The 25,714-nt window shown below is 35.4% G+C and overlaps 1 protein-coding gene across 1 annotated transcript in view; it reads right to left on the bottom strand.

Moving 5' to 3' along the window:
* LOC145321539 (adhesion G protein-coupled receptor L2-like) overlaps window positions 1-25,714 on the bottom strand; it is a 56,351-nt gene that overhangs the window by 19,280 nt on the left and 11,357 nt on the right. Inside the window, exons 8-22 of the mRNA XM_080162948.1 lie at window positions 24,119-24,177; window positions 22,761-23,163; window positions 19,910-19,987; window positions 19,507-19,570; window positions 19,328-19,380; window positions 18,998-19,059; window positions 18,839-18,915; window positions 18,101-18,163; window positions 16,716-16,783; window positions 16,580-16,637; window positions 16,187-16,289; window positions 15,972-16,084; window positions 15,529-15,581; window positions 15,151-15,230; window positions 15,006-15,095 (exon numbers count right to left, since the gene is read on the bottom strand). Of these exons, the coding sequence (XP_080019074.1) occupies window positions 15,006-15,095; window positions 15,151-15,230; window positions 15,529-15,581; window positions 15,972-16,084; window positions 16,187-16,289; window positions 16,580-16,637; window positions 16,716-16,783; window positions 18,101-18,163; window positions 18,839-18,915; window positions 18,998-19,059; window positions 19,328-19,380; window positions 19,507-19,570; window positions 19,910-19,987; window positions 22,761-23,163; window positions 24,119-24,177 (1,424 nt within the window). The remainder of the gene's footprint in view (window positions 1-15,005; window positions 15,096-15,150; window positions 15,231-15,528; window positions 15,582-15,971; window positions 16,085-16,186; window positions 16,290-16,579; window positions 16,638-16,715; window positions 16,784-18,100; window positions 18,164-18,838; window positions 18,916-18,997; window positions 19,060-19,327; window positions 19,381-19,506; window positions 19,571-19,909; window positions 19,988-22,760; window positions 23,164-24,118; window positions 24,178-25,714) is intronic.

The following is a 25,714-nucleotide window of genomic DNA, read 5'->3' as shown; positions in this document are numbered from 1 at the left end:
AGTGTCTAATCATTCTATGAATCATTATTACAAAAATCTGACGAATATGATTATTATTTATTAACAAAGTTAAAAAGGCTATTTTGCCAGCAAGATTATGAGACTATTAGAGGAGGTTAAAAAGCTAAAATTATGCATGGTACTTGTGCTAAATTAGGTACAGTGTGCAACTGTAAAGATTTAGCGACTGGACCGCTGCGGCCATCTAAAACAGCCATCTCTTACCGATTTTTATGCTCTTTCTCGCCTTTAATTTTGAAATATTCATAAAAGCGAAGCTCTGAAATGGAGGGACAAATGAACATTAACACTTGTAGAGTGTCAGACTAAATGCATAAGTCTTAACATAATTGTAAGTAACTTTGTTTCAAAACTGCTTAAATACATGATGCTGTTTAAGCACATACTGACATTTTTAGGACTTTATTATAGAGATGCTTCGCTTATAACATTGTACCTTGTTGTTATAGGAATCAGTATACCAAAAATCAGATGAAATGTATAATTTAACATACATAAATTAGTTGTCAATATTTGATTGGACTTTTGAGACTTTCTGGTAACGATTAAAGAGTTGCTGCGATCTCTAGGTCATCTTTAAATGTTATAGGAATCATCATGCAAAGTTTGAAATTGATAGGACAACTCTAACTTGTTTAATTAACCAAAAGAGCTAACTGTTACGACTTGAAAGACTGACCCTAATTATAGAAAAGCTTCACTTTTAAACAGGACTTTCTGGTAACTATTATAGAGATGCTACAATTTATAAAGGGGACTATCCACGAATGAGAGCAAGTGATTTTAAGCAACTTCCAACAGAAATTCTAAATGTTTTTTTGATGATGTTCTGTGTAATATCATTATGTCGATTTAAAGAATCAAGTTTCAACATGGTTTCATATGAAAAAAATTTTGAAATGTTAGGCATTTATTAACTATACATCTGTAGTGGGGCTTACTTGAGACACTTATAAAATATAGCAGAATGACATTACGATTTTCTTAACGAGTGGACGGATTTTTATGAAATTAGTAGCATTTTAAAGCATTTAATTTTCTCTATTAATTTTACTTTTATTTGCATTTTTAAGCCCACAAATGATGGATCTCGTAATTAATTATAAAACATTAGTACTTTTAATATTCTGTAAAATTGTGTGATTTTATCATGTGAGCTCTGGAAATTTTCCAAGAAATCAAAATACATATTTATGCGCAATATAAATATGTATATTTGACCTTTTAAGTCTACGCGTGTAGGTTTTAAGAGATATCTAATTTTGTACTCTTTATTAGAAAGGCCCCAGATATCCAGGGACGGCATCCTCAATGCATCACGGAGATTTCCCCGGCACAACTGAACGTGACAAATTCGGGAAACTCAACAATACACTCCGGCCTGCTTAAATGTCATGTGCAGACCTACGTGTATCCCTAGCCATCCCTGTATGATCAGAAAACGCCCTCCAATACTCTGTAATTTTCCTATATGTATATGTATTCATTAATTTGTGTAAACTATGTTTGTCTATTGAAAATATATCAGTTCCGCAGAATTAGTCTTTATTGGAGGATCTAATCCTAATTTTTATGCAGCTATTACTAGCTGCCATTAATTATCCAGAAACTTACAAATCCCCTGTGGGTACTCGTGAATAGTTGTGTTATTTGCGTATCGGAGACGTCGAACAAAGGGAACGAGTCGCTTCACTCTTGTATTCTCTCAGCCAATGTTACCAACTCAACGAGTAGCTCCGTCACCACCGCTCGAGGCGGGCTATCTTGGTTTTTAAAAAGTCAACAAGGACGTCCGATCCGTTACAGCGAAACTGGTGACAGCTGTGTTTGGATCAACTAAGTGCTCAACAGGAGATTTACATGGAAATTACCCCGAGGAACTACGGTAATTTCGGACAATTGTGTGCAACCAGACAGTTTGTATGAGAACTGAGGCCAGAAATGACGAGAAATACTGTGTTTGGAGACCAGTGTGGGACCATTCTGACGCTTGGAGCACCAATTTGGTAAAGTTTTGTTCAAATTTTGAAGAACTTTTGTTAAGTTTCAACCATGGCGCAAGCTGCAGACCTAGAGCAGTTGAATTTGAATCGTGCGATTCAACAGGCTCAGATAGAAGGAGCGCCGAATGAGCAGGCTCAGCTCATTCAGTTAGGCAACACATGGTTGGAAAACCAGCGCAGGAAGCTTAATAAACAGAATTTCCCTCGTTTTTGTAACCGTGCAGGAGAGGACTGGGACGGCCACAAGACGAGAATGGAGAATGCGTTTAAAATTGCTCGCCATCATGCATCGGACCAGGAGGGCAGGAAAGGCCAATACATCCAGAGTCTTGAGGGAGAAGCGTTCCAGATGGCCAGAGAAGTCGCCAACAACCAAGATGCGCTCAGCTACGACCAAGTCATGGAGAGGCTGGACGCCATCTTTTTAGCACCCTCGGATTCAGATATCAACAAGGATGCGTATAAGCAATTGTCGCAAGGCAAGAACAAGATTCCCCAGACTTACCTTGCTAAGAAAGAGCAGATGTGGTTGAAAGCCTATTCCCCGGACAACCGCGACCCTCAGCAGTTCCGTAAAGAGGTAACCCTTGGTCTATGCCATCGTGAGGTACGGAAAAGAGTTTTTTGCCAGTTACCTGGAATCACCAGCATGGCTGTTTTACGCGCCACCATCATGAATGAAATTGCCACCCAGCGTCAGCTCATTCACCATGGAGATGCCGAGGACACCTCCATGGATGGCCTCGCCACGTCCAACCGTGTTGTCTATCGCAATGACGGCACGGAGGATATGGAGGTCAACGCCGTCGGAGATGGGTATAGTAGCGTCAAGTGCTACAATTGTAACCAGAATGGCCATTACTCGAGTAATTGTCCCAAGAAGAAGCAGCAAGCAAGTAAAGGTACTGGCGGTGCCACCAAAGACAAGCCGAAAGGTAACTGTCAGCGGTGTGGCACGCCTGGCCATTGGCAGAAGACGTGTACTATCCCTGAGGACAGGCTGGCGAACTTGCGTAAGAGGAACCAGGAGAAGAACGCCAGCGGCAATGGACGCGGACGTCAGCAGCAGGATCGCATTCGCAACGCTGTGCGAGAGATGCAAGCCAACGATCCTGGAGACAACGACAGTGGCGTAGATGATGGCGACCAAGCGCAATATTATGGAGACGTCAACTGTCTGGAAGCAGTTGGCCACCGAAGCCAGAATTCAAAAAATGGTAGAGAGGGCTCCCGTTGGTAGGGCGGAGTTCCTCAGCAGCTGTAGACCCTACCACCCTCAACCAGATGCAAGGACGACGAGGCGCCCGGGCCATGGTTAAGATCAGCCTGCGTGCAAAAGGACCGACGGTGCAGACCTACGGTCTCATCGATACCGGTAATAAATTGCATGAAGTAGTCACCGTAAATGAGGAGTTAGCCCGGAAGTTACAGCTGCCGATCGTTCCTTGCGATTTAACAGTAGGAACAGCCGCGAATGGCGGAGATATGGACGTCATCGGAGATATGACTGTCCTAGCTACATCAAGGAAGCCCTGGTCATACCTGAGCTTCGCACCCCCATCAACCTTGGGTGCAAGTGGGTTGAGGAGATACGCGGGATCCTGGATTATTCATCACCTGTGCAGGCGACATTGGTCGTGAAGGAGAAGAGAGTCCCGCTTGTACAGTCCATCGACTCCGAGGCTGCAAGTGCCTCAGAAGACAAAGAGCGGTCTGGAAAACCGCCGGGGGAGCACTCGCCCCCTAACCCTCAGCTAAATGTTTCTTTACGAGCCTTCGAGGAGTTGAACGCAGAAATAAGTAGCTATAGTAGTGCCTTAAATGTTTGTAAACCCACTGTTAAAGAATTATGTAAAGCTGAAGATAATTTTGCTAATGGTAATGTGCATTATTCACGAGATTTTTTAGAACTTAAACCAGATTCCATCGAGTCTTATGTTGCGCAACTTTCTTTTAAGCACAAAGCAAAAGTAGATTTTGAGCGCAAAAATGTTTGGACTCGTAATGTCAAGGGACCGCTTCGTAATGCACAAGGCTGGAATCAAGCTGAAGGCCAAGAAGAGCAAGTTGTTCCAGAAGAGGATACAATATTTGGGCCACATGCTGAGTAAGGAAGGTATCAGGATGGTGCCTGACTATGTGGAGCGCATCAGAAATTGGCCGCCGCCGAAGACAGTAGCTGAATTGAATAGCGTTCTCGGCTTCTACGGGTACTACAGGTCCTTTATACCTGAGTACGCCGACTTGACATGTGAGATGAATGCACAGAAGAAGGCCACGAAGCTAGAGTGGACCCCAGGGATGGACCAGCAGTTCCAACAGTTGAAGGACAAGTTCGAGAGTGCACCCATCCAAGCTGTGCCAGATTTTGAGGCTGAGACTCCGTTTCAACTGACGAAGGACTATTCAGGAAGAGCCATTAGTGCAGTATTGAGTCAAGTCCAAGATGGCGGCGATCAACCTTTCGGCGCAAGACGCAAGACGACCGGAGCGGAGCAGAGATATCCCTCGTGGAAGGGGGAAGCTTCCGCCGTGATTTATGGCATCAGAAAGTTTCGGACGATCCTGAGCTTCAAGCCGTTTCAAATAAACACAGATAACAGCGCCCTCAAGCAGTTGAAGTCACTGAAGAAGAACACCGGGATGATGGCCCGTTGGACCGAGGAGTTGGCTGGCTACAAGTTCCGTGTGGTTCATCGGCCGGGGAGACTCAACACCAACACCGACGCGTTAAGCCGGCATACCGACGCTGATATGCCAGAGCCGACAGCCGAGGAAGAGGCTGAGAAAGATGAGTACATCAGAGCTGTGGCTGACGAGAGTGAGGACGACCTTCCCCACGGCACCGAGCGGTATAGAGACAGAGTATACCGGCATCAGTTAGACGACCCGATTTTGGAAAAGGTTAGTAGATGGATTGGACACGACTGGCGTGCACCGGACAAGGCAACCTTACGTGGAGAGAGTAGGGACGTGCACCGGCTGGCCGAGATTTTTGACACTTTGAGAATTGCAGAAGATGGAGTTCTAGAGCAGGAGATACAGACCTTTACTGGGAAACGATGTAGGATAATGGTTCCTTTTTCCCTGAGAGAAGAGGTGTTCAATCACTCCCACAGAACGACCACCGGAGCGCACTTTGGCATGCACTCCACGATATCAAAGTTCTTGAGGAATTTCTACTATGTGGGACATCAAGCAGACATCCGTCTGAGGATCGCCGTCTGTCACGACTGCGTCCAAAAGAACATCAAGGCCAACATCAAGATAGGCGCGCACGTACCCATCCAGAACGGGTATCCGCTACAGACAATCTACATGGATGTGGTAGGCAAGTTCGACACAACGCCAGAAGGATACAATTTTATCCTGACGCTGCAGGACGGATGGTCGCGCTTTGTTCAGGCGTACCCCTTGAAACAGAAGACCGCTGACAAGGTAGCTACGACGATAATGGATAAATTTATCTGCACTTTTGGATGCCCGCAGGCATTCCATAGCGACCAGGGGAAAGAATTCTGCAACAGCATCATGAAGATGCTCCTGCAGAAGCTCGGTGTCAAGCACGAGCTAGGCCCCGTGGCAAACCCCCAGAGCAACCTCATCAAAAGGTGGCACCTGACTATGGAAGAGACGCTGAGAACCGTGATTCAAGGACAGGAGACCGAATGGCCAAAATATCTACCTGGAGTTGTCCTGGCATACAACACGAGGATCCACAGCACCACCGGCGTGACCCCCTTTCTCGCCTTCCAGGGTAGAGAAGCTACTCTACCCGCGGATTTAATTTTGTGGTTACCGAACCCTGAAGATGACAAGGATATCCCCACAGCAGTGAGAAATTTGTTGGATAGATACACGACCATGTATGAAGCCATGGCAAAGAGTCAAGAAAGCACCATTCGAAGAAATGCTTTGCAGTATCACAACGATCGCGAATTTAGAGTAGGCGATAAAGTTTTTTATTTGGCACCCAACCCCGGTAAAGCAAAGAAGAAGATGACCAAACATTGGAGTGGACCATACTTGATTACCGAGAAGTGTGCCGACGTTTTATACAAAATCCAGACAATACCAGCGGGAGAGAAAGAAGATTTGGTTGTCCATGTTGGCCGGTTAAAACCATATTACCCCCCAGCAATGAAAGATGGAGACCCAACTTCTCCCCCAGGACCATTTGAAGAAGACGGAGATGAAGCAGGGGAGCAAATTCCCTTGAATTCAAGAAGACAGGCGATGCAGCCTAATCCAAGAGTTGATTTCTCAAATGGGGACGACAGCGATGAAGAGGGAGGACCACCCAACGCACCGGGAGGAGCACCACCGCCACCGCCCAACATTGACCCCCTCAACCTTCCCCTACCAGATACACCTCCACCCAGATCACCAACGATGCAGCGCACACCGCGCAGAGAGCAAAGTGCGAGGAGAGGGAGGGAAAGAGATCGATCTTGCGAACCGTCAGGTTCCGGCATCCAGCGGAAAGATGCTAAGCGAACCACCGATAGAGAGAGAAGCCTGAGAAGAGGCTCGCCCCCACAAACACCGCGCCGTGATTGAGAGCGCGAGCGAGCCACACACACATACACACCCCGGGTAGAGAAGCGCGCTCTGAGCGACAATGAGGAGCCGTACACGGACTCACCCAAAAAAGGGGAGAGGGCTAAATCTGGAGGCAAGAAACAGAGGAGTGGGACACTTTGGCAACAGCAAGTTGAAGAGAGCAAGGAGGTGTTGGACAGCACGGACAAGGAAATGGACCCGCCGGACCCGCCAGCAGTGGCGACACTTGCGCCGACAATCAGAATCCCCGTCAAACGCGGAGCAAAGCTGCCACACAAGGGTACAAAAGAGAGTGCGGGCCATGACATATACTGCCCTGCCCACACAATCCTTCCCCCTGGAAAGCAAACTTGCATCCCCCTCATGCTACAGACACGTGTGCCCCCCGGATACTTTCTCAAATTATTTGGCCGTTCAAGCAAAGAACGGGAAGGAGTAATTCTACTAGCAGGATTAGTGGACAGCGACTACACCGGCGAGATACACGCAGTCTTTTGGAATCTTAGTACCGAAGCAGTGGAATTTAACAAAGGACAATGAGTTTGTCAAGCGGTGATCCTGGAGACTCGCGAGGTGGAATTTTATCATGTCAATAATCTTCCTACCACTGATCGCGGTGCTAACGGCTTCGGTAGCACCAACTAGTGAGGCTTACTCACTGGACATCATTGATTGCACAAATCCATCCACCATCAAGAAATTTAACAAAGAAACAATATGCAGAGCAAAGGAACCTACAGAAGAAGTTCCAGTGAAGGAGCGCTATACTATTTTGCAACAACCAACTCTGACTAAGGTATATGGATACTCTTGCCAAGTGAGGGTATCCCTATACCACTTTAAGTGCGGAGTTTGGGGTCACCTAAAATTGCAACAGGTACCCCAAACGATGAGGCACGAGGAGATTACTGCAGAAAATTGCCGCCGTATGTCACTAGTCCAGGAATATCAAATTTCTGGCTACGGTGACCCTATCAAGGTAAAGCTTAACCGACCCACCTATGTTTCGGCAACCCTAGCCGGATCACTGAAGATGGAAGATGACAAGATCACCTGCATTGGGCAGACCATCCGCATGGGCGACACTATCCACTACAACACCCTGAAACTAGCCGAGTACCAGATTTTAGTTAAGGAGAAGACATTCTTGGTTAGCAACAATAAGGTAGAGAGCGAAACCGACCATTTATCTCTACCATGTCCATATCATAAAGGGGAGTGCATCACTGGCGCCGCAACCTTTGTGTGGAACATCAACGACAGTTCTTGCACTCTACAGATGGTCAACACCATCAATCCCCTCACCACCATGGACACCTACCTAGTGGACCACCAGCAGCAAGTTTTACTCAACACCACAGGCGCAATGAAGTTAATGTATTGCCCCTTTAATGTCCTGACCACGGACCACGATGGAATCTACCTGGGCAAGACCAGCGAACTCAGCAGACTTGCCACCATCGACCCCGGACAGATCGATGTCAACCTTCAAGCTGCAGTAAATTTAAATTATTTAGCTTATAGCATGCGCCAAACCTTCAGTCAATTGGATGTTACACTACGGAAGACCATATGCGAAACCCATTACCACGGAGAGGCAGACCAACCGGTCCTGCTGCACAAGCAGACCTATGGACTCTTGAAAGGAGATATTTTGATGACCTTCCAATGCACCAAGAGGACCCAGAAAATCAAGGATGACGTCAACTGCTATCAAGATATACCTTTGGACCCTGATGGCTACGCCGACGCCGCAACCAAACATTATAAGTTGCATTCCACAAGGGTAACATGTTCTGCCACTTTCCCATTAACCGTCAAGTCTAAGGAAGGCTGGGTGCAGCTGACCCCTGCCATCATCAAGACTCAGGCCCCCATGGAGATGACCATCGACACCCCTCTGGTTAACTGGACGGATTACAGTCATGGAGGAATCTACACAGAAAGAGAGAGAGCTGAATGGTTACACACCTTAACCTTCCCCTCCTACACTGATGCAAGCCTGAAGGAAATCACCTATGGACTCTGCGTTGGAGATGAAAACTGTAACCAACTTTCTACCAGCAATTTACCCCTGTACACCCTTGATAATTTAGTGCCAGATTTAGAGCGTGAAATTGACTTATGGAGCAGCGTCAAGAGCTGGCTCCATGAATACGGCGATCTAATGGCATTCGCATGCCTGGTCATCCTAGGGCTAATATTTATTACAGATCTGATATGCATCACCCTGACCTTTCTACGCGTAGGCCCTGGAGCCGCCATCGCCCTAGTTGCCCACCTATACCTCTACAACAAGCATTCCTACCAGAAGCTTATGAGGAAAAAGAAGGCCGATACCAGAACTGAGAGGCAAGAACCTACTACAGCAGCAGAGACGACGTCGCTATTACCAACGACATCAACACCGAAGATACAGATGACAGAGATACAGCCTACCCTCTTGGATCCTGCATCCCTGCCATCATACAGCACTGCGACTAGGCCACCTAAGATATCAACTTTAATACCATGACAGAATAATAGGTATAATTGGCCGTCTAGTCTATAGTCTTTGCCAATTTGAGCGTTATGTTATCTGGCATGTCTGTCAAGCCAGATAAAAAGGGGAGAAAATGTAGTGGGGCTTACTTGAGACACTTATAAAATATAGCAGAATGACATTACAATATTCTAAACGAGTGGACAGATATTTATGAAATTAGTAGCATTTTAAAGCATTTAATTTTCTCTATTAATTTTACTTTTATTTGCATTTTTAAGCCCACAAATGACGGATCTCGTAATTAATTATAAAACATTAGTACTTTTAATATTCTATAAAATTGTGTGATTTTATCATGTGAGCTCTGGAAATTTTCCAAGAAATCAAAATACATATTTATGCGCAGTATAAATATGTATATTTGACCTTTTAAGTCTACGCGTGTAGGTTTTAAGAGATATCTAATTTTGTACTCTTTATTAGAAAGGCCCCAGATATCCAGGGACGGCATCCTCAATGCATCACGGAGATTTCCCCAGCACAACTGAACGTGACTATTCGGGAAACTCAACAATACACTCCGGCCTGCTTAAATGTCATGTGCAGACCTATGTGTATCCCTAGCCATCCCTGTATGATCAGAAAACGCCCTCCAATACTCTGTAATTTTCCTATATGTATTTATATGTATTCATTAATTTGTGTAAAATATGTTTGTCTGTTGAAAATATATCAGTTCCGCAGAATTAGTCTTTATTGGAGGATCTAATCCTAATTTTTATGCAGCTATTACTAGCTGCCATTAATTATCCAGAAACTTACAAATCCCCTGTGGGTACTCGTGAATAGTTGTGTTATTTGCGTATCGGAGACGTCGAACAAAGGGAATGAGTCGCTTCATTCTTGTATTCTCTCAGCCAACGTTACCAACTCAACGAGTAGCTCCGTCACCACCGCTCGAGGCGGGCTATCTTGGTTTTTAAAAAGTCAACAAGGACGTCCGATCCGTTACAACATCATCAAATGTTTTGTTGAGTTCAAACTGCTATGACAAAAAAGTAAACTTTTTCAATAAAAATTGTTAATGTAGAAAAAGGGATTGTAACTTGTAATGTCATAAACAGTTTTATTAGTGTACTTTTGTAATTTACAGCATTTGATTATGTTTTGGCCTGTTATTTTATCAAACATTTGAACATTTTTTCACATAAAACCATGTTGAAACTTGATTTTTTTAATCGATATAATAATATTACACAGAGCCCTAGTATATTCATTAAAAAAATCATTTAGAATCACTGCTGGAAGGTGCTTAGAATCACTTGCTCGTTCCTGGATAGTCCCCTTTTACATAATTTCAAGGAATCTCATGCTAAGTTTGAAATTGATAGAACAATTCTACCATGCCTATATTATCAATATTAGGTAGACAAACCCTGAGTTCATTTTCTTGAAAAATAGTATATGTTTCAGTAACAGACAATACAAAGTTTAAAATTCATAGGACACCATGTCGAGCTTTATTTTTCTAGCCAACTTAAAATAAGAGAAAGGTTTCTCTTTAAAATTGAAATAAGAGGGACATTTTTTTTGCTGGTTTGCCTTAAATGTATGTGTTGACTTTCAAACAGGAGTAGAATGCTAAAATTTATACGCCAGTTGCTTAAGGGGGATACAACAATGATTTGTGAAATACCAACGAATTTTTTTTTACTTTTTCTCGCCAAATTAGACAATTTTAAAACATTTGGAGTGCTTAGAGGTAATAAAAGTCAACTTTATTACACAATGTAAGTTTATCTGAAATGATTCAAAGGGGAAGGTAGGTTGTGCTAAAATTCCATAAATGAGTTTTAAGGCTTAAAAAAATATTAGTAGAACAATAATAATCACTAAATATGTGTAATCCTTATTGAAAAGAACTAGACAAAAATTTTAAAAATAAAGTTAACATAAATTTTATCATTCTTCTACTTACTGTTTTCATCCCATAAAACTCATACCTTTACAGAATTTTAGCACAACCTACCTACCCCTTTGTCTAATTTAGCAAGAAAAAGATAAATCTGCAGGATTGGCGGTTTCTCCAGTAAAATACTGTATCTCATTGGAGCAACTACATGCCAAATTTCAGTGTTCTACTACGTTTTTAAAGTCTTAAAACAAATACATCCACGGCAAACCAGCAAAAAAAATTTCCCCCTTTGTAAGATCACGGAATGATACACCTTTTAATGAAATTATTTAAGTAAATAACAGATGTAAAAACTCTACCTAGTTATAACGTAGCCACGATATTAAAAAATCAAAAGGATTGATAGAAGGAATGATTATATTTTATTATAGATTTGAATTTCATTATAAAATCATAATTTGAAGATGAGATTAAGTAAACTATGTAACAGTTATCGTAGAAACATTGAAGACAGTTTTTTTTTCTTACATGAGATTTTGTTGCTTAAAACTTGAATTAACTAAATTATCATTAGGTATAGTTATATGACAGGTACCAAGATGTTGATTTAGATTGCAAATATGAAGCCTTTGAATGTGAAAGTTGATTTACAAAAAAATGTATTAATAATAAAACAAGGATGACAACATTCATTAGTATTGAAGCACAAAAACATCAAAAGTTGACTAGAAAACAAACAGAAAAACAAAACCCTCCCCTGAAATAGTAATAAACCTTCCTAAAACCTATGAGAATCTACCCTGTTAAGAAGATCCTTAACAATTCAATGGTTAGCGAGATCCTTTGTTAAAGATAAACATAAAGGCAGACTAACATCCTGTTACTTTATTATAAGGATAAAACAAACTTCAGAGCAACCAGAAATTCTTATACAAAACATAAAAAGTAACAATACTTGTCCTTTCATCTTTGAACAAAGGTCTTGTAGAAAAAGGGAAATTTAATATTGATAATGTATATTATAAACAATTTTAAAATCTGATCAAAAAATAAAAGCAAAACAAAGATAGAAGGACATTTCAATTTGGTGTAGCTTATCTACTAAAAAGTATTAAATAACTTTCTTTTAAATATCACATGTATACGGCATTAATAATCATTAGAAAAATATCATGTTGTTATCAAAATACGTTCATTGGTTAAGTATAGACTTGAGGGAAAGAAGTTCAAGCCACATTCTTCTTATATTTGTTACTACACGTCAACATTAGATTATTTTTCTTGTGTGCTGTATTGTATAACATTGAGTTTTATCTTGATTTACTCCCATGTAAAACAGACAATCTGAAATAGTAAACACTTTTAAGTTGCAAAGGTACTCTATAATTTAAAATGTCTGTCCGTCTCTCCATTTCACATTGTGACTATTGTGACTATTGGCATCTAGAGGCTCTGTATTCGAAAAGGCAGAAATGGTCTAGAAAAATAGATTAAACCCATTCCAAAAGTAAAATCGGATATTAACAGCCTAAAACCTTCACAGGACCTATGTGAAGCTTACACAAAATAGAGAACCCTTTCGGTTCACAAAAAAATTGTATTACTTAATATAATAGGAGGTGGAGGATAGGAGATAAAGAAGAAAGCTTGTTCTGTCCGTAGTACTTATCATTGAACCTGTATGGTTCTCTTTTAATGTAAAGATTCCTAATAAATCCAGGGAAGGTTTTTACTATTTTGAATAAAGATTTCTCCACCCTCCAAAAAAAAATTTACCCCCCCCCCCCCAATTTTTTTTCTTTTAAAAACAAAAATTAAAAATAAAGAGGGAGGAAGTTGACTATCCCCTCTATTGCGCACCTTCCTGGCACAAAACTGTGGACGCCACTATATATTTGTCTGTAATCCTAATTAAGCATGGTAATGAGTTGCACCTGTTTTGGGTCAGGGCCTTCCCGTCTAGTCTAACTATTTAAGTCACACACCTGACACAGAGAAATAGAACCATTTTTAATGTCTTTAAGTAGAATGCATTGTGGGGCTGAGATTCGAACCTATCATGCGGGTGTGCTGCGTATTACGCAACAGCTGTGGGTTATAAAAATGTCACCTTTTATAAATAACAGAGAGAAGTAAGCTGCTCAAATCATTTTTTAATGTCTGAAATTTAACACGGATTAATACTTATCATTCTAATTGATCACACTTATTTAACTAAGATACAATGGAATAACAATAGTGGACTTCTGTCATTAAAGGTTAACATTAAAAAATACACGATTAAAAGGTAAATAAAGCAAATTATTAGTCTTGATAATTGCTAAAAAAAAAATCAATATAATCACATATTTGACTTGCAAATAAATAACTCCCTGTAAAATTAATTCTTCCCATAATTCAAATTATATCTTTAAACTGTTGTTTACATACGTCTACAATCATATCAGCTGACCATTATAAATCTAGATAAAAAAAATACAAAGTAATGAGAAGCTAGCTCAATATAATTTTTTGGTATAGGCCTCAAAAAAATAAAACAATAAATTAAATTTTTTTTACTTTAAGGTAAAAGTAAAGAGAAATGTTATTAAAAGTTTATAAAAGACAGCTTTTGTATAATTTTTAAATAAACTTCAATTAACCCTTGACTACGATCAGGGATAGAGTGATAAACCAATGATTTAAAATATATATGTAAAATGAGACCCAGTATACAGTAACTTTTTTTTCATCGAACAATATAACTATACTTGTAAATAAGAAAAATGGGATTATTATAACAATCTCTAATCATTTTTATGTACAAAAACTGTGTAATTGCAGCAAAAAATAAGAATATATTTAGGTTAGGTTATATTTCAGTTGTACTAAAATTGGTTGACCTACTGAAAAATTCGGTCGACCTTTAAAAAGCTTTTATGAACCGGGCTTTAGATTTAGGAAAAGCAAAGAGGAAAACTGAACAGAGAAGAGAAAATACAGAGAAACAACAAAATACCTGTGCTAACTATTTTACATGTAACTTTACTGCAAAAGATTACAATCTTCAACTAACATGGCACAACACCAAAAACAAGTGCAAACCAGTACTGAAAGCCATTTTAAGTTCTACTTATTGAAGTAACATGTACTCAGAACATATTCTTAATACATCATAAAGGAAAAATATGAGTGATGTTATTGCCAACAAGAACTAACAATAGTCTAAGATTTTTACAGATAGCTGAAACCAAAAAAAATTTTGTAGCCATGTCAGGTGAAAATGATTCTAAATTTAATTGTGTACTGTACTTTTCAGAAGAAAAAAAAGGATACCATATGATTCTTTTAAGCATTTTCAGTACAGTTTTACCAGCTACAATTTATTCTAATTTTGTCATTATCATGTGACAGAGTTTGGTGTACAAACAAAGCTAAAGATTCTGTTACAAAATAGCAGGAAAAAAACCTTTGTCAAACCATATGTTCATCTGTTGTGATTAATATTCCTAAGAATGCTATAAGAATTATTATTACTGAACATGTGTAATTTTCTAATATATGCCGTATTTTGTTGGTGTGATGAAAATAGTCATTTAGGCTTGTAATGCTGCAATGCAACCAATCAGGACCCACAGTTATTGCAGAGGAAATAAATTTTAAAAGTATATCAATAAATGTTTAGAAAGATATATCCGGTTAGTTGAAATGAGCATATGCACACAAACTATCCTTAATTATTTAGAGACATCCATGTTTGATAAAATAATGTCAGATTAATTGTATTATAGAATTTCATTGATTCATAGTATTCTAGAAAATTTAGATTTAGAAAAATCTACTTTAAAAACAGTTTAGGAACAAAAACTGAATAAAATCTAAAAAACCTAACCTGACCAAATGCCTTACACATAGAAAACTATTCCTCTTTTTTTTTATTGATTTCAAAATAGGATATTAAAACTATACAAAAAATTCATAAATTATATTTCTATGAAGTTGGTTTCAATCTCCAAACTCAATAATACATAATTCTTACCTTACATCCTTTGGTAGACCACTTTTTTTCTTCTGTATCCAAGTATATACATTCTGGATGTTCAGGGATAAATTGGCATCCAGGAATATTCTACAAGAAATGTGGTAAACATATTGAAATATTTTTTATATATCTTCAAACTTACCTTATATAAGTCTTCCCATATAAAAGTTATAGTTGAGATCAGGTTGTCCTTGCTGTAACTTCCATTGTTAATGGTCATTCCTATCAAATTTTAAATTTTTTTCTATTTACTAATAAAGACTTAATAATATGAATGTGAAATTCATGTTTATTTATAAAAATATGGATATGGAATAAATATTTTGGTGGTTTGTGAGGGGGAGGGTCGGGGAGGGAGAATCTTAGTAGTTGCTATACATATTAAAAGTCAGAAGTTTGAAATCTTGAGTCTGAATTTAGCAACAAAAGATATTCTGATTCAAAATTTCCTTTCCCACCTCATCCTATTTCTGCTGACATTACAAAAGTATACATCCCTTTTAATATTATCTTAATTTACCTAGGAGACTATCACCAAGCATACCTCCATGGTTCAGTGAATCCATTGGCAAACTTATAAAAAAAACAATGTTTGAAATATTTTAAAATAGACTGATAAAAAACTGCCTAATTGTTAAAACTAGAAAATTTAAAAAGCTAACTGACTCTTAATTTTGAATTGCTTCATTTTGAATGTCTAATTTTTTAGGATAGTTAGAGTCAAAAACGTTTATAATACAAATTAAGTAACATTAATCATTTTTTTCATTGGTGAAAAGAAAAAGTATTTTTTATATTTAATATAAAAAAAAGTATTTGAGCCATTCAAACTTTTGAATAATTATAACAAACTAAAAATTTAGGGAAATGAAAGAAATAGATGTAGTAAAATTGTTTTCATATCAACTTTATCCTGGTTGTATATTGCATATTTGATAATTATAACTTAATAATAATACTTACTCTGCAAAGATAGGAGAGTTCTTGTCATTGATATTATTTTTTGACTTGATGGATGTCAGGACAAAAATATTATCATCTTTATTATCCAATTCCAACTCAACACATATTGTTCCCTGAATATCAAGCTACAAATCTACTTTCTTCTTCTTTGATTATCTCTTTAAGTTTTGAAAATTTGAGTTTTATTTATCTAAAATATCTTGATATATAATTACCTGGTTAAGTTGAAAACAGTATTCATTTGAATCTTGATTTTGGACCAAATTTTTAACTTGAAGCTCTATTGCTGCAAATTGTTCAGTAACTGAGACTTCTCTTCTGAAAAACAGTTTCAAAACTTAAGTTTACTTTAACAAAATTTAGGTATAAAAACTTTACTATTTTCATTTTGTGTTTTCTTTTATTTCTTTCTCTGCCAAGATTTCCCTTATTTTCAACAATAATATTGAAACAATTTTAACCCAACAGCTTTACACATTCTTAATGAAAATATAAGTTAAATCTTTTTTGTAATTATAGTTTTATATAATCTTCTTTCAATTATCTCTAATACTATGAAAGAATTTTCTCAAAGTTTAGATTGGATTAATAGAATAAAATGAGATTACCTAGATTTAGTATTGGCTAATGCTTTTCCCAGCTTGTATCCCACTTGATCAATTGTTTCTAAAATAAATTTTAAAGATAATGAAAAAGATTTAAATTAAATGCAAGTGGATAAAAATTACTATTATATATTCATACCTAGATTTTTAACTACAGTTTTCATTTTGGTTTCCATATCAGTAATTTCCTCCCAGCCAAGATAAGACCTAGATATGTTATCAATTAGATTTTCCATGGTGTATTTGACAACATACAGCATGACCCTCGAAAAAGTATTTTTAAGCATCTGCAGCCCTTATTTCTCAATGAATTATTTAAAAATGCATATGTCCTTGTTCTCCATAGTATTCCACGTAAGTAGATATAAAAATATTTTTTTTACCTCCATTAACACCGGAGATTTTTAGAGCTAAAGTTTTGAAAAAGTGACTGAGAAAAAGAATTTTTTTTGTTTCTCTTATTTTTTGGATGGTCATATTATGTTTTTCTGGCAATTGAATAATGAGACACAAAGAAAAACAAGTTAACTAAATATTTCTTTTTTATTCCACCAAAAAATATAAATTTTTAATGGCAAAAAATACTACTGAATGAATTGATTATTTGCAAATTTTAGGTTATTTATTAACCCTTATTTATAGAAAAGGATTAATTATGACAGTTGCTCCGCCTACTTTTCTGACATCTCAATTATTTAATAAGGGGTAAATTAAGCTTTTTAGACTAAAAAATCATTATGTTTCATTTTTATTTTCTTTATAACTTTTTTGTTATTAAAGTTAGGATTGTGAAACAAAAACAATTTTCCTGCTATATTCATAGAGATTTATTTGGTTTTTTAATCTTAAACAATTTTGCCTAATAAGTAAGTTTTTCAAAATATCATTAAACTAAAAAGACTCAAAAAATATGTGTAAAAAAATGCTTTTTACTCAAAAACTAAATTTTTTATTTCATTTTTGTATAAAGTTTCTGCTAGTAACAAAAATAAAAGGATTTCTAGCTTAATTTTGCTAAAAAAGTCGTATCATGTTAAAAGTTACTTTTTCCTCAGTCACTTTTTCAAAACTTTAGCACTAAAAATCTCCGGTGTTAATGGAGGTAAAAAAAAATATTTTTATATCTACTTACGTGGAATACTATAGAGAACAAGGACATATGCATTTTTTAATAATTCATTGAGAAATAAGGGCTGCAGATGCTTAAAAATACTTTTTCGAGGGTCATGCTGTATGTAGTGACTAATTTTTGATGAATAATTGATTTTGGATATGAAAAAAATATAGCTTTGGCATAATCATAATACCATATCCTTAGGTGATATAATATGACTTTCAATTCCATTGTTCTGATATATTTTGCCCTCCCCTAAATTACTTAAATTAGGTTACATTCACTTTAAAAAAAAAATGTAAAAGGTAAAATTAACCTTCATTTAGAAATTTCATACCCTACCCCTACCACAATAAAAAAATTTGACATTTTTCAACATAAAATAAATCATTTATAGAATACTTTTATACCTAAAAATCTGATCTGTCACATTCAGGTATGTGTTGACAAAATTGGTATCATAGCCATCTTCACTATAGTACATAAAAAAAAATATTAGACTTATAAGCCCTCATTATTTTCAATTCATTTTAAGATGGGGTGGAGGGTTCCAGTGCTTGACAGGCACTTTAACTGCATCAAAGCTTTTTATAAATATGTAGAAAAAATTCTACAGAGGCCACATGAAATGAAATATCAGGATCATATTTACCCAAACTAAAAAAAAATTTACATTAATCTAAACAAAAAAGTAAATTATACATTATATGACCTACTACATGTTACATTATCTGTAATATGTTCTTGCAACAAATGTTGCCAAAAGCAAAAAAAGTTTAAATTCAAATTACATTTTTCATAAAAAATATACTCAAAATCAGGAGAGTGACAGATTTTTAAAGGGATATAAAATCAAATGAAAACTGAACAGTAAATATCCTAGAAAAGAACTTGATAATATAGAGACTATGAATGAACCTTTGTAAATAAAGAGAAGGTTTCTGCAATTTATAAATTGTACTAATCCCAATGTCAAGTTTAGGACTAATCTAAATCAACATTCAGTGCTATCATGTTTTAGATTTACCTATTATCTGTTGCTAAATGTAGAAAAGCAGTATTTTAAACAAGAACAACAGGAAAGAATGAAAAAATTAAGGCTACCTGAAAAACCCTTTGTTTAACATAATAATTCATGCAAACTTTACCTGGACTCATATTGTCCATCAAACACAAGTTTGTCTAATGCCTCTGTTAATCTGATTATAGTTCCTCCAAATTGCTTCTAATCAATATGAGAAAATAAATAACTTATAATGATAATTACTTTAGATTTTCTATGTTAGAGAAGAGAAAAAAGTCAATACCTTGTTATCCTGGCTCAACTCTTCGTTGATGAAAACAACAATCTCATTGTCTGTATTGGAACCTTTAAAAACATGATTTGAGAGTATTGTATAAGATTATTCAACTGTAAAGTTCAAGAATTACAAATCTTATCATTTTTATTCAGTTGTTTTTCTTACTTCTTTGGGAAACTATCAACCATTCAGAGATATTATAAAAAGTGTACTTTCTTATTAAGTATTCTTATTTGTATCAACACAATGATAATCTTATTATTTAAAATAATCATAATTTTTAACTTGTAGTCTTTAATCACTGTTTGGTAACATAACAGTTCAAAATATGTTCACCTTCATTTATCATGTTGTCTATGTCCTCTACCCAGGATTCAAAACATTGGCTCCTAAAGATAATTTTGGTTTTCAACCTATCCCACAATTGTTGAGGCCATTTGTTTAAGATCCTCTAGGAACATTTCACTCCTTTCATTTTAGGTAATCTATTTTTGTTGATTTGAATAATAACTTACCTATCAGGCTCTGAACTGTTGAAGTCTCCTATAATTCCATCACAAAACCAATATGCATATCCTTCTGTAATATTTATATAGTACCTCAATACTTATATATCAATGTACATTTAAGGTTTAGTTACATAAGAAAACATTTCTTTGCTTTTCTTAAAATACTTTTCAGTACCCTGTAGCATTTATATACCAAAAAACCTTATTTTGGTTAACCTTAATATTATTCAGACAACTGTCTTTTATATATTTTAGGTAAAGTATCAATTTTAGATAAATTGGAAACAGACTCAAACTTACATTTACAATTTCAGGTTTGAAAGAATAACTAAATCATAAAATAAACCATGTATTTTTCTAATATATTTAATCTAAACCTTTAAACATTGAAATTGACTGTTTACTGCACCTGTTGAATTGGAAGTTTCAGAACAGTTTTGTATTGCTAGTTCATTAAATAATGCCACCCATTCCAGACCACGCTTATCTGTAAATAATATATTAACTCTATACTACAAATGCAATAATAATCAGATGTAACTATCAAACTTTATGTAATGCTTATTGGGCCTTTTGTTTACTACTTTTCTGTGGAAATTCTAACTTAAATTTTGATTTATTCCCAAAACATCTTTATGTAGGATTCAGAATAGTCTTATCTATTTTAAAAGACAAGAATTCAATGTATGCTCTGTCTATTGATTTATTTGGGGGACTGCCATTTACACATCCAGCAAATTTACAGTAAATTTGTGTTTTCGCCAGTGGATTGGATGTATTTATGACATAACTGTTTTTTTACTGTGTAAATGACAGTAAAATCGATTTTTATGCCATAAATGCATCCAACACTGGCAAAAATAAATCCAATATTTTTTATACATATGTCAAAAATACATCTGACACTGGCATTTACACATAAATACTTTTTCATTTATATATTGTAAATACATTCAACACTGGCATTTATACATCCATAGAAATTTAACACAAAATAATAAGAAAACAACACATTTGTATATTATTTGAGTTATAATATTTTTGTCAGGTTAAAATAAAAAGCATTAAAAAGATTTTAATTAAAATATATTTATCAGGTTAAAATAAAAAGCATTATGTGATGGAATGTTGTGACAATCTTGACCTTGTCACAATTCTATATATAAGGTGTTTAAAAAAAAACTGCGTTTTCCGGTTTTGGGAAACAACCAGTAGGAGTATGAAAAAAATAATTATATATTCTAATTCTCTATAAAAATATGGATAAACTTTATAAAAGGTGCTTTTTAATATCTCTTTAAACAATAGCGCTTTTTAGAGCTTTATTAATTCAAAATGTATGTATGTTGCTTTATTCTTGTGGAATTTAGGGCTATAATGTTCAACTAAAGTCTTCTTTTTACTTGAAAACAACATTATATCATGCCCAACTAAATATTCTAATGATCACGTTTTAAATTTAACTTAAATATGCATATTTCTACATAACAAATGATTAACTTTATTCTTGCTTTAATTATAATTTAATTTGATAGTATTAAAAATCTTCATGTTTGTTCCTCACTCCCCCCCCCCCCCTCTTTAATCTCATAATCCCTTTTGATTGATACATGGCATATTACTCAAATATCAAGTTATCAAAGAAAAAGTCTTTTTTGCTGTAATTTGAACCAAGATAACTTGCTTATTTTTAAAGATATTGAAATGAAATAAAAAGTTACTTGTTTTATTCTTCAATGCGCACAGTATTATAAGAGATTCCTTACTAAAAATGATGTTGAAATAGAGAAATAGAAAAAAGTAAATTCTGAAGAACCTAAAAAGCTCTTTGCATGTAGCAAAAAAAGAAAAAAATGTAAAAAATCTTAAATGGTTACATTGATTTAACCCTTTGTTACTTCAATATTGCACTTTTCAACCTATATGTTGCACAGTAATTGAGTTATTTGATTATAATTGATATCACAGTTTTAGCATCAGGCATTTTTACCCTACATATACCTTACAGTACAGCTGCATTTTTAGAGATATCGAAAAACACCTTAAGTAAATGTTATTTACATTTTTACAGAGAATATGGACATATAATTATCTTTTTCATGCTCCTTCTGGTTGATTCCCAAAACTGGAAAACGCAGTTTTTTTTGAAACACCTTGTATTGGACAACCAAAATCATCAACCAATAAGTCATAAGACAATAAGACATATCCTCACTTCCATATTGATTGTGGGGTCTTGGAGGTCCTGTCCCTTGAATCCCTGTACTGTGGTCTAGTATCATATTCCTAATACTTCTTTCCAGAAAAAACTTCATCTTGTATTTGGGAATAAGTTATTTCCACATCCAAATTTTCATTTAAGTCAAAACATGAAATTTGAGTATCAAGTAATGGAGCTTCTACGTTTGACAGCTCTGTGACATAATCAGCCACTAGAAATTTGTGGGTTTTTTTCCCAGTTGTTTAGTTGTCACAAAAAATAGCCTCTGGTACTGCCATAATAAAACAATGAACTAACAATAAATATTTAAATTATACTATTATATAGCAATAATTTGACCACTGTGCAAATGTATTAATGTTTTGTACAGAGCATCTAAAGAAAAAGGAAGTAAATAGGGGGGAGTTACTATAATAGGGTAAAAAGTTTAAAACCTAAACATACTGTACAAAATCTAATTAAAGGGAGTGTGAACGTAAAAATTTCTCATTTTATTATCAAATCTTAAAATTTTCTAAGCACCTTTCACTACACTGATCAACCAAAAACGTCCTATTAATAAAAAATAATTTAAACCAATGATTATGTTAAAAGTCAGTTTAACCGTTCGGAAAAATAGAGAACTATGTCAAAAAGTTTTGTTTTAGCTATAGAAGGAAAAAAGACAATTAACTGCACATTTACATACTCTGGAAACGTTTTCTCCAATCTTGGATATAGTAAAAATCAGCGGAAAAGCCGTTTTTTAAGGAAACAAGAGAGTATTTTGCAATATCTTTGAGATTATATGAATGATATGATGTTAATGTTTCATAATCTGATGAGATATTTTCTTGTTTACAGTCCCTTTAATTGTAAATAAATATTAATATAATTAAACTAGATGTATATTTGCCAATGTTGGATGTATTTATGACATATAATTGAAAAAGTAGGGATGTGTAAATGCCAGTGTTGGATGTATTTATGGCATGAGAAAAAAGGAAGAAAACATTTTGCAAAAAATATATCAATTGTAAATTTAGATTTATTTTATTACCTATTTTGGTACATTCTCTAACTGTTGTTGTAGTAGTGGTGGTAGTTGTTGTTGTTGTAGTAGTTGTTGAAGAAGTAGTTGTAGTTGTTGTTGATAGAGTTGTAGTAGGTGCTGTAGTAGTAGTGGTAGTTGTTGTTGTTGTTGTAGTGGTGGTAGTTGTTGCAGTAGTAGTGGTAGTTGTTGTTGATAGGTTTGTTGTTGTTGTAGTAGTGGTGGTAGTTGATGTTGATAGAGTTGTAGTAGTTGTTGTAGTAGTGGTGGTAGTTGTTGTTGATAGAGTTGTAGTAGTTGTTGTTGTTGTAGTAGTGGTGGTAGTTGTTGTAGTAGTTGTTGTAGTAGTAGTGGTAGTTGTTGATGATAGAGTTGTAGTAGTTGTTGTAGTAGTGGTAGTTTCTAATTGTTTCTGAATAATAGAAAGATATCATTAAGAATCAATAATTTTTTATTACCTAAGTCTTATGTCCCAGGGTTAGGCTTAGTTGCATCATGATATCAAGTTATCAAACTACAGTGTGTTTTTTTATGAGAACTTTTTGAAAGCAATTTAACCTTACTCTTAGTTATCAGAATTTAATGATTAATGGCTTATTTTCTTTGTTTTATAAGACCATTAATAGAACAACAAAGAAATATTTAAATTTTCATTTAAAAGAACAGTAAAATAAAAATTCCAAAATTAAGTGTCAACATCTAGAAATGGTTTTAGCTCATTATCGCATTTTCCTTATGTTCAAATCTTCTATCCTTTTCAAGAATGGCTTCAAAACCCTTTAAAATGAGATATAGAGCTATTGGGGATAAGTACAAGAACATATTAAAATTTGAAGGCCATATCTCTACTAGGGCATGAGAAGTGCCCACAATCAACTTTGAAGCGTTGAGTGGCCAATTTTGCTGGATAACCAAATTTTAGGACAAACTTTTATTTTTCATAACAAAAAATATACTTTATCTGATCATCTTTGAGCCCCCCCCCGTCCCCCCCAATCCAATCTGATAAGGTGGGAATTGGGGCCCAATCTGTAAGGGTTAAGGGAAATTATCAACTATGCCCTAAAAGCCTCTAAAAATTTTTTATTTTTATTTTAAATATCTAATTTGAGAAATAATTTGTCTATTTTAGGATCAGCTGTTTTTTATTCATTATGCTATGACACTGGAGAACTTTTTCAAAAAGAGACAGAAAAACATCCTGTTAATTTATTATAAGGAATGTCTGCTTCTCTATAAATTGTTCAGCCAAGATTTACAACAAATGGGTTTTCTGTTTTTGGCCTTTTCTTGTTAATTTTCATCCTTTTACCAATAGAAATTGTCCATTCTTTTTGGAGATTTATTTCTATTTCTATTATTTTTACCTTGCAATAAGAAGAATCCATGGTACTTTTACACCCCCAATAAGCGTTTGGTACCCAGGCTAAACAAAAATAACTAATAGTGCAAAATTAAACACAAGTTGAAAGAATTCATGAACACATTAAAAGTTTTGTTCATGACAGCTATGACAGTTAGGTAGCTGAAATTATTCCTGTTCACTCTATTGAACTCACAGGAGATTGCAAAAATTGACCAAAAAGATATCTTTATATATAAAGATGAAATGTTAAAGGTCAAATTATTAATAACAGTTCTGCCTTTATAAAAACTGTTTCAACCTCCTAACTGTCTGAATCTGATTTATGTGTGCTGTATACAATCTTATCTAGAGAAATTTAACTGTATACACATATCATCATAATATTCATTAATCCAATCCTCAGGCTCATTATGGCAAGCTAAACCGCTACTGCTTTACAGTAACCCACATCCCCTTCTTATAACGAAATAGATTGGAAAAAATGGGAAAGGGTATTACTTTTTATGTCTAATTGAGTTTCTTTTTAAATTTACACCTGCTTTTTCAATAATTTATTTAGATAATAATTGAGAGGATAGGGTTGTGATAACCACTAAAGGCTTTTTAGTTTTATTAATGTATCTATGGTCAAAGGCAAGCACATGGGGATATAAGTCAGTTATTGGCAAGGACATTTTTAGAATACCTCATTTTGTTCCATCTGATTTTATTTACTTATTATTGGACTATCTACTGCGCCCCTAGCATCTAGGGGCTATATATTCAAAGGGAAATGGCAGATAGATATTTTAAAACCATACCCAAGCTTTTATAAAAAATAGCCTAAAACCATCCCAGAACCTATATGAAGCTTAACTGTAAAGGAGGACCATATCAGTTTAATGGTTAGAGAGATCCTTTAATACAGACAAAAAAGCTTATTACTTTATATAATAGGATGCTTGGTGTTGATCATTGTATAGATCATTCTTTGACTAATATGTCATTTGACTACATTGATAATAGAAATTGGGTATGATGTATAGATAAGGTTTTTCAATAAAAGATTCTAAAAATATATGCCATAATATATTTTAATTAATTTTGTGAGCTTTGCTTTTATGATTGTTTACATTCACTATTTAGCTTAACCCTTACAGATCGGGCCCCAATTCCCACCTTAATAGATTGGGGGGGGGGGGGGCTCAAAGAGCCCCCCCCTCTATCTCGGCTCCTGGTACAGATAAAGACGTAAAATTTTCATGTGTATTTTTAGAGAAAATTACTTTTTCTAGTCATAGCAGTCAGACCACTCCTTAGTCACTTTTTAGCGGCCAGCCGCTAAATTTTAAAACAGCTGTAGAGCGGCCAATTTTGCAGCAAGGATGACCAAATTTTAGGATGAACTTTTATTTTTCATAACAAAAAAATTACTTTTTCTGATCATCGCCGAAAAATGGCAAATAACGGAAACCGCTCAAGGATTTACCAAAAAAAATTACAGGTCTCTAGCCGGTCAGGGAGCGGTCAAACGGTCATAACACCACTTTTCTCAGATGGTCATTGATATCTAAGTATTCACCAAAAAAATTTTAGGTTTCTACCTTATACACAAAAG

This window comes from Acartia tonsa, chromosome 6, assembly GCF_053477335.1.
Source record: "Acartia tonsa isolate MP-2025a chromosome 6, ASM5347733v1, whole genome shotgun sequence".
In the NCBI taxonomy this organism is placed as follows: Eukaryota; Metazoa; Arthropoda; class Copepoda; order Calanoida; family Acartiidae; genus Acartia; species Acartia tonsa.
This window is presented reverse-complemented; position numbering and strand designations above follow the sequence as displayed.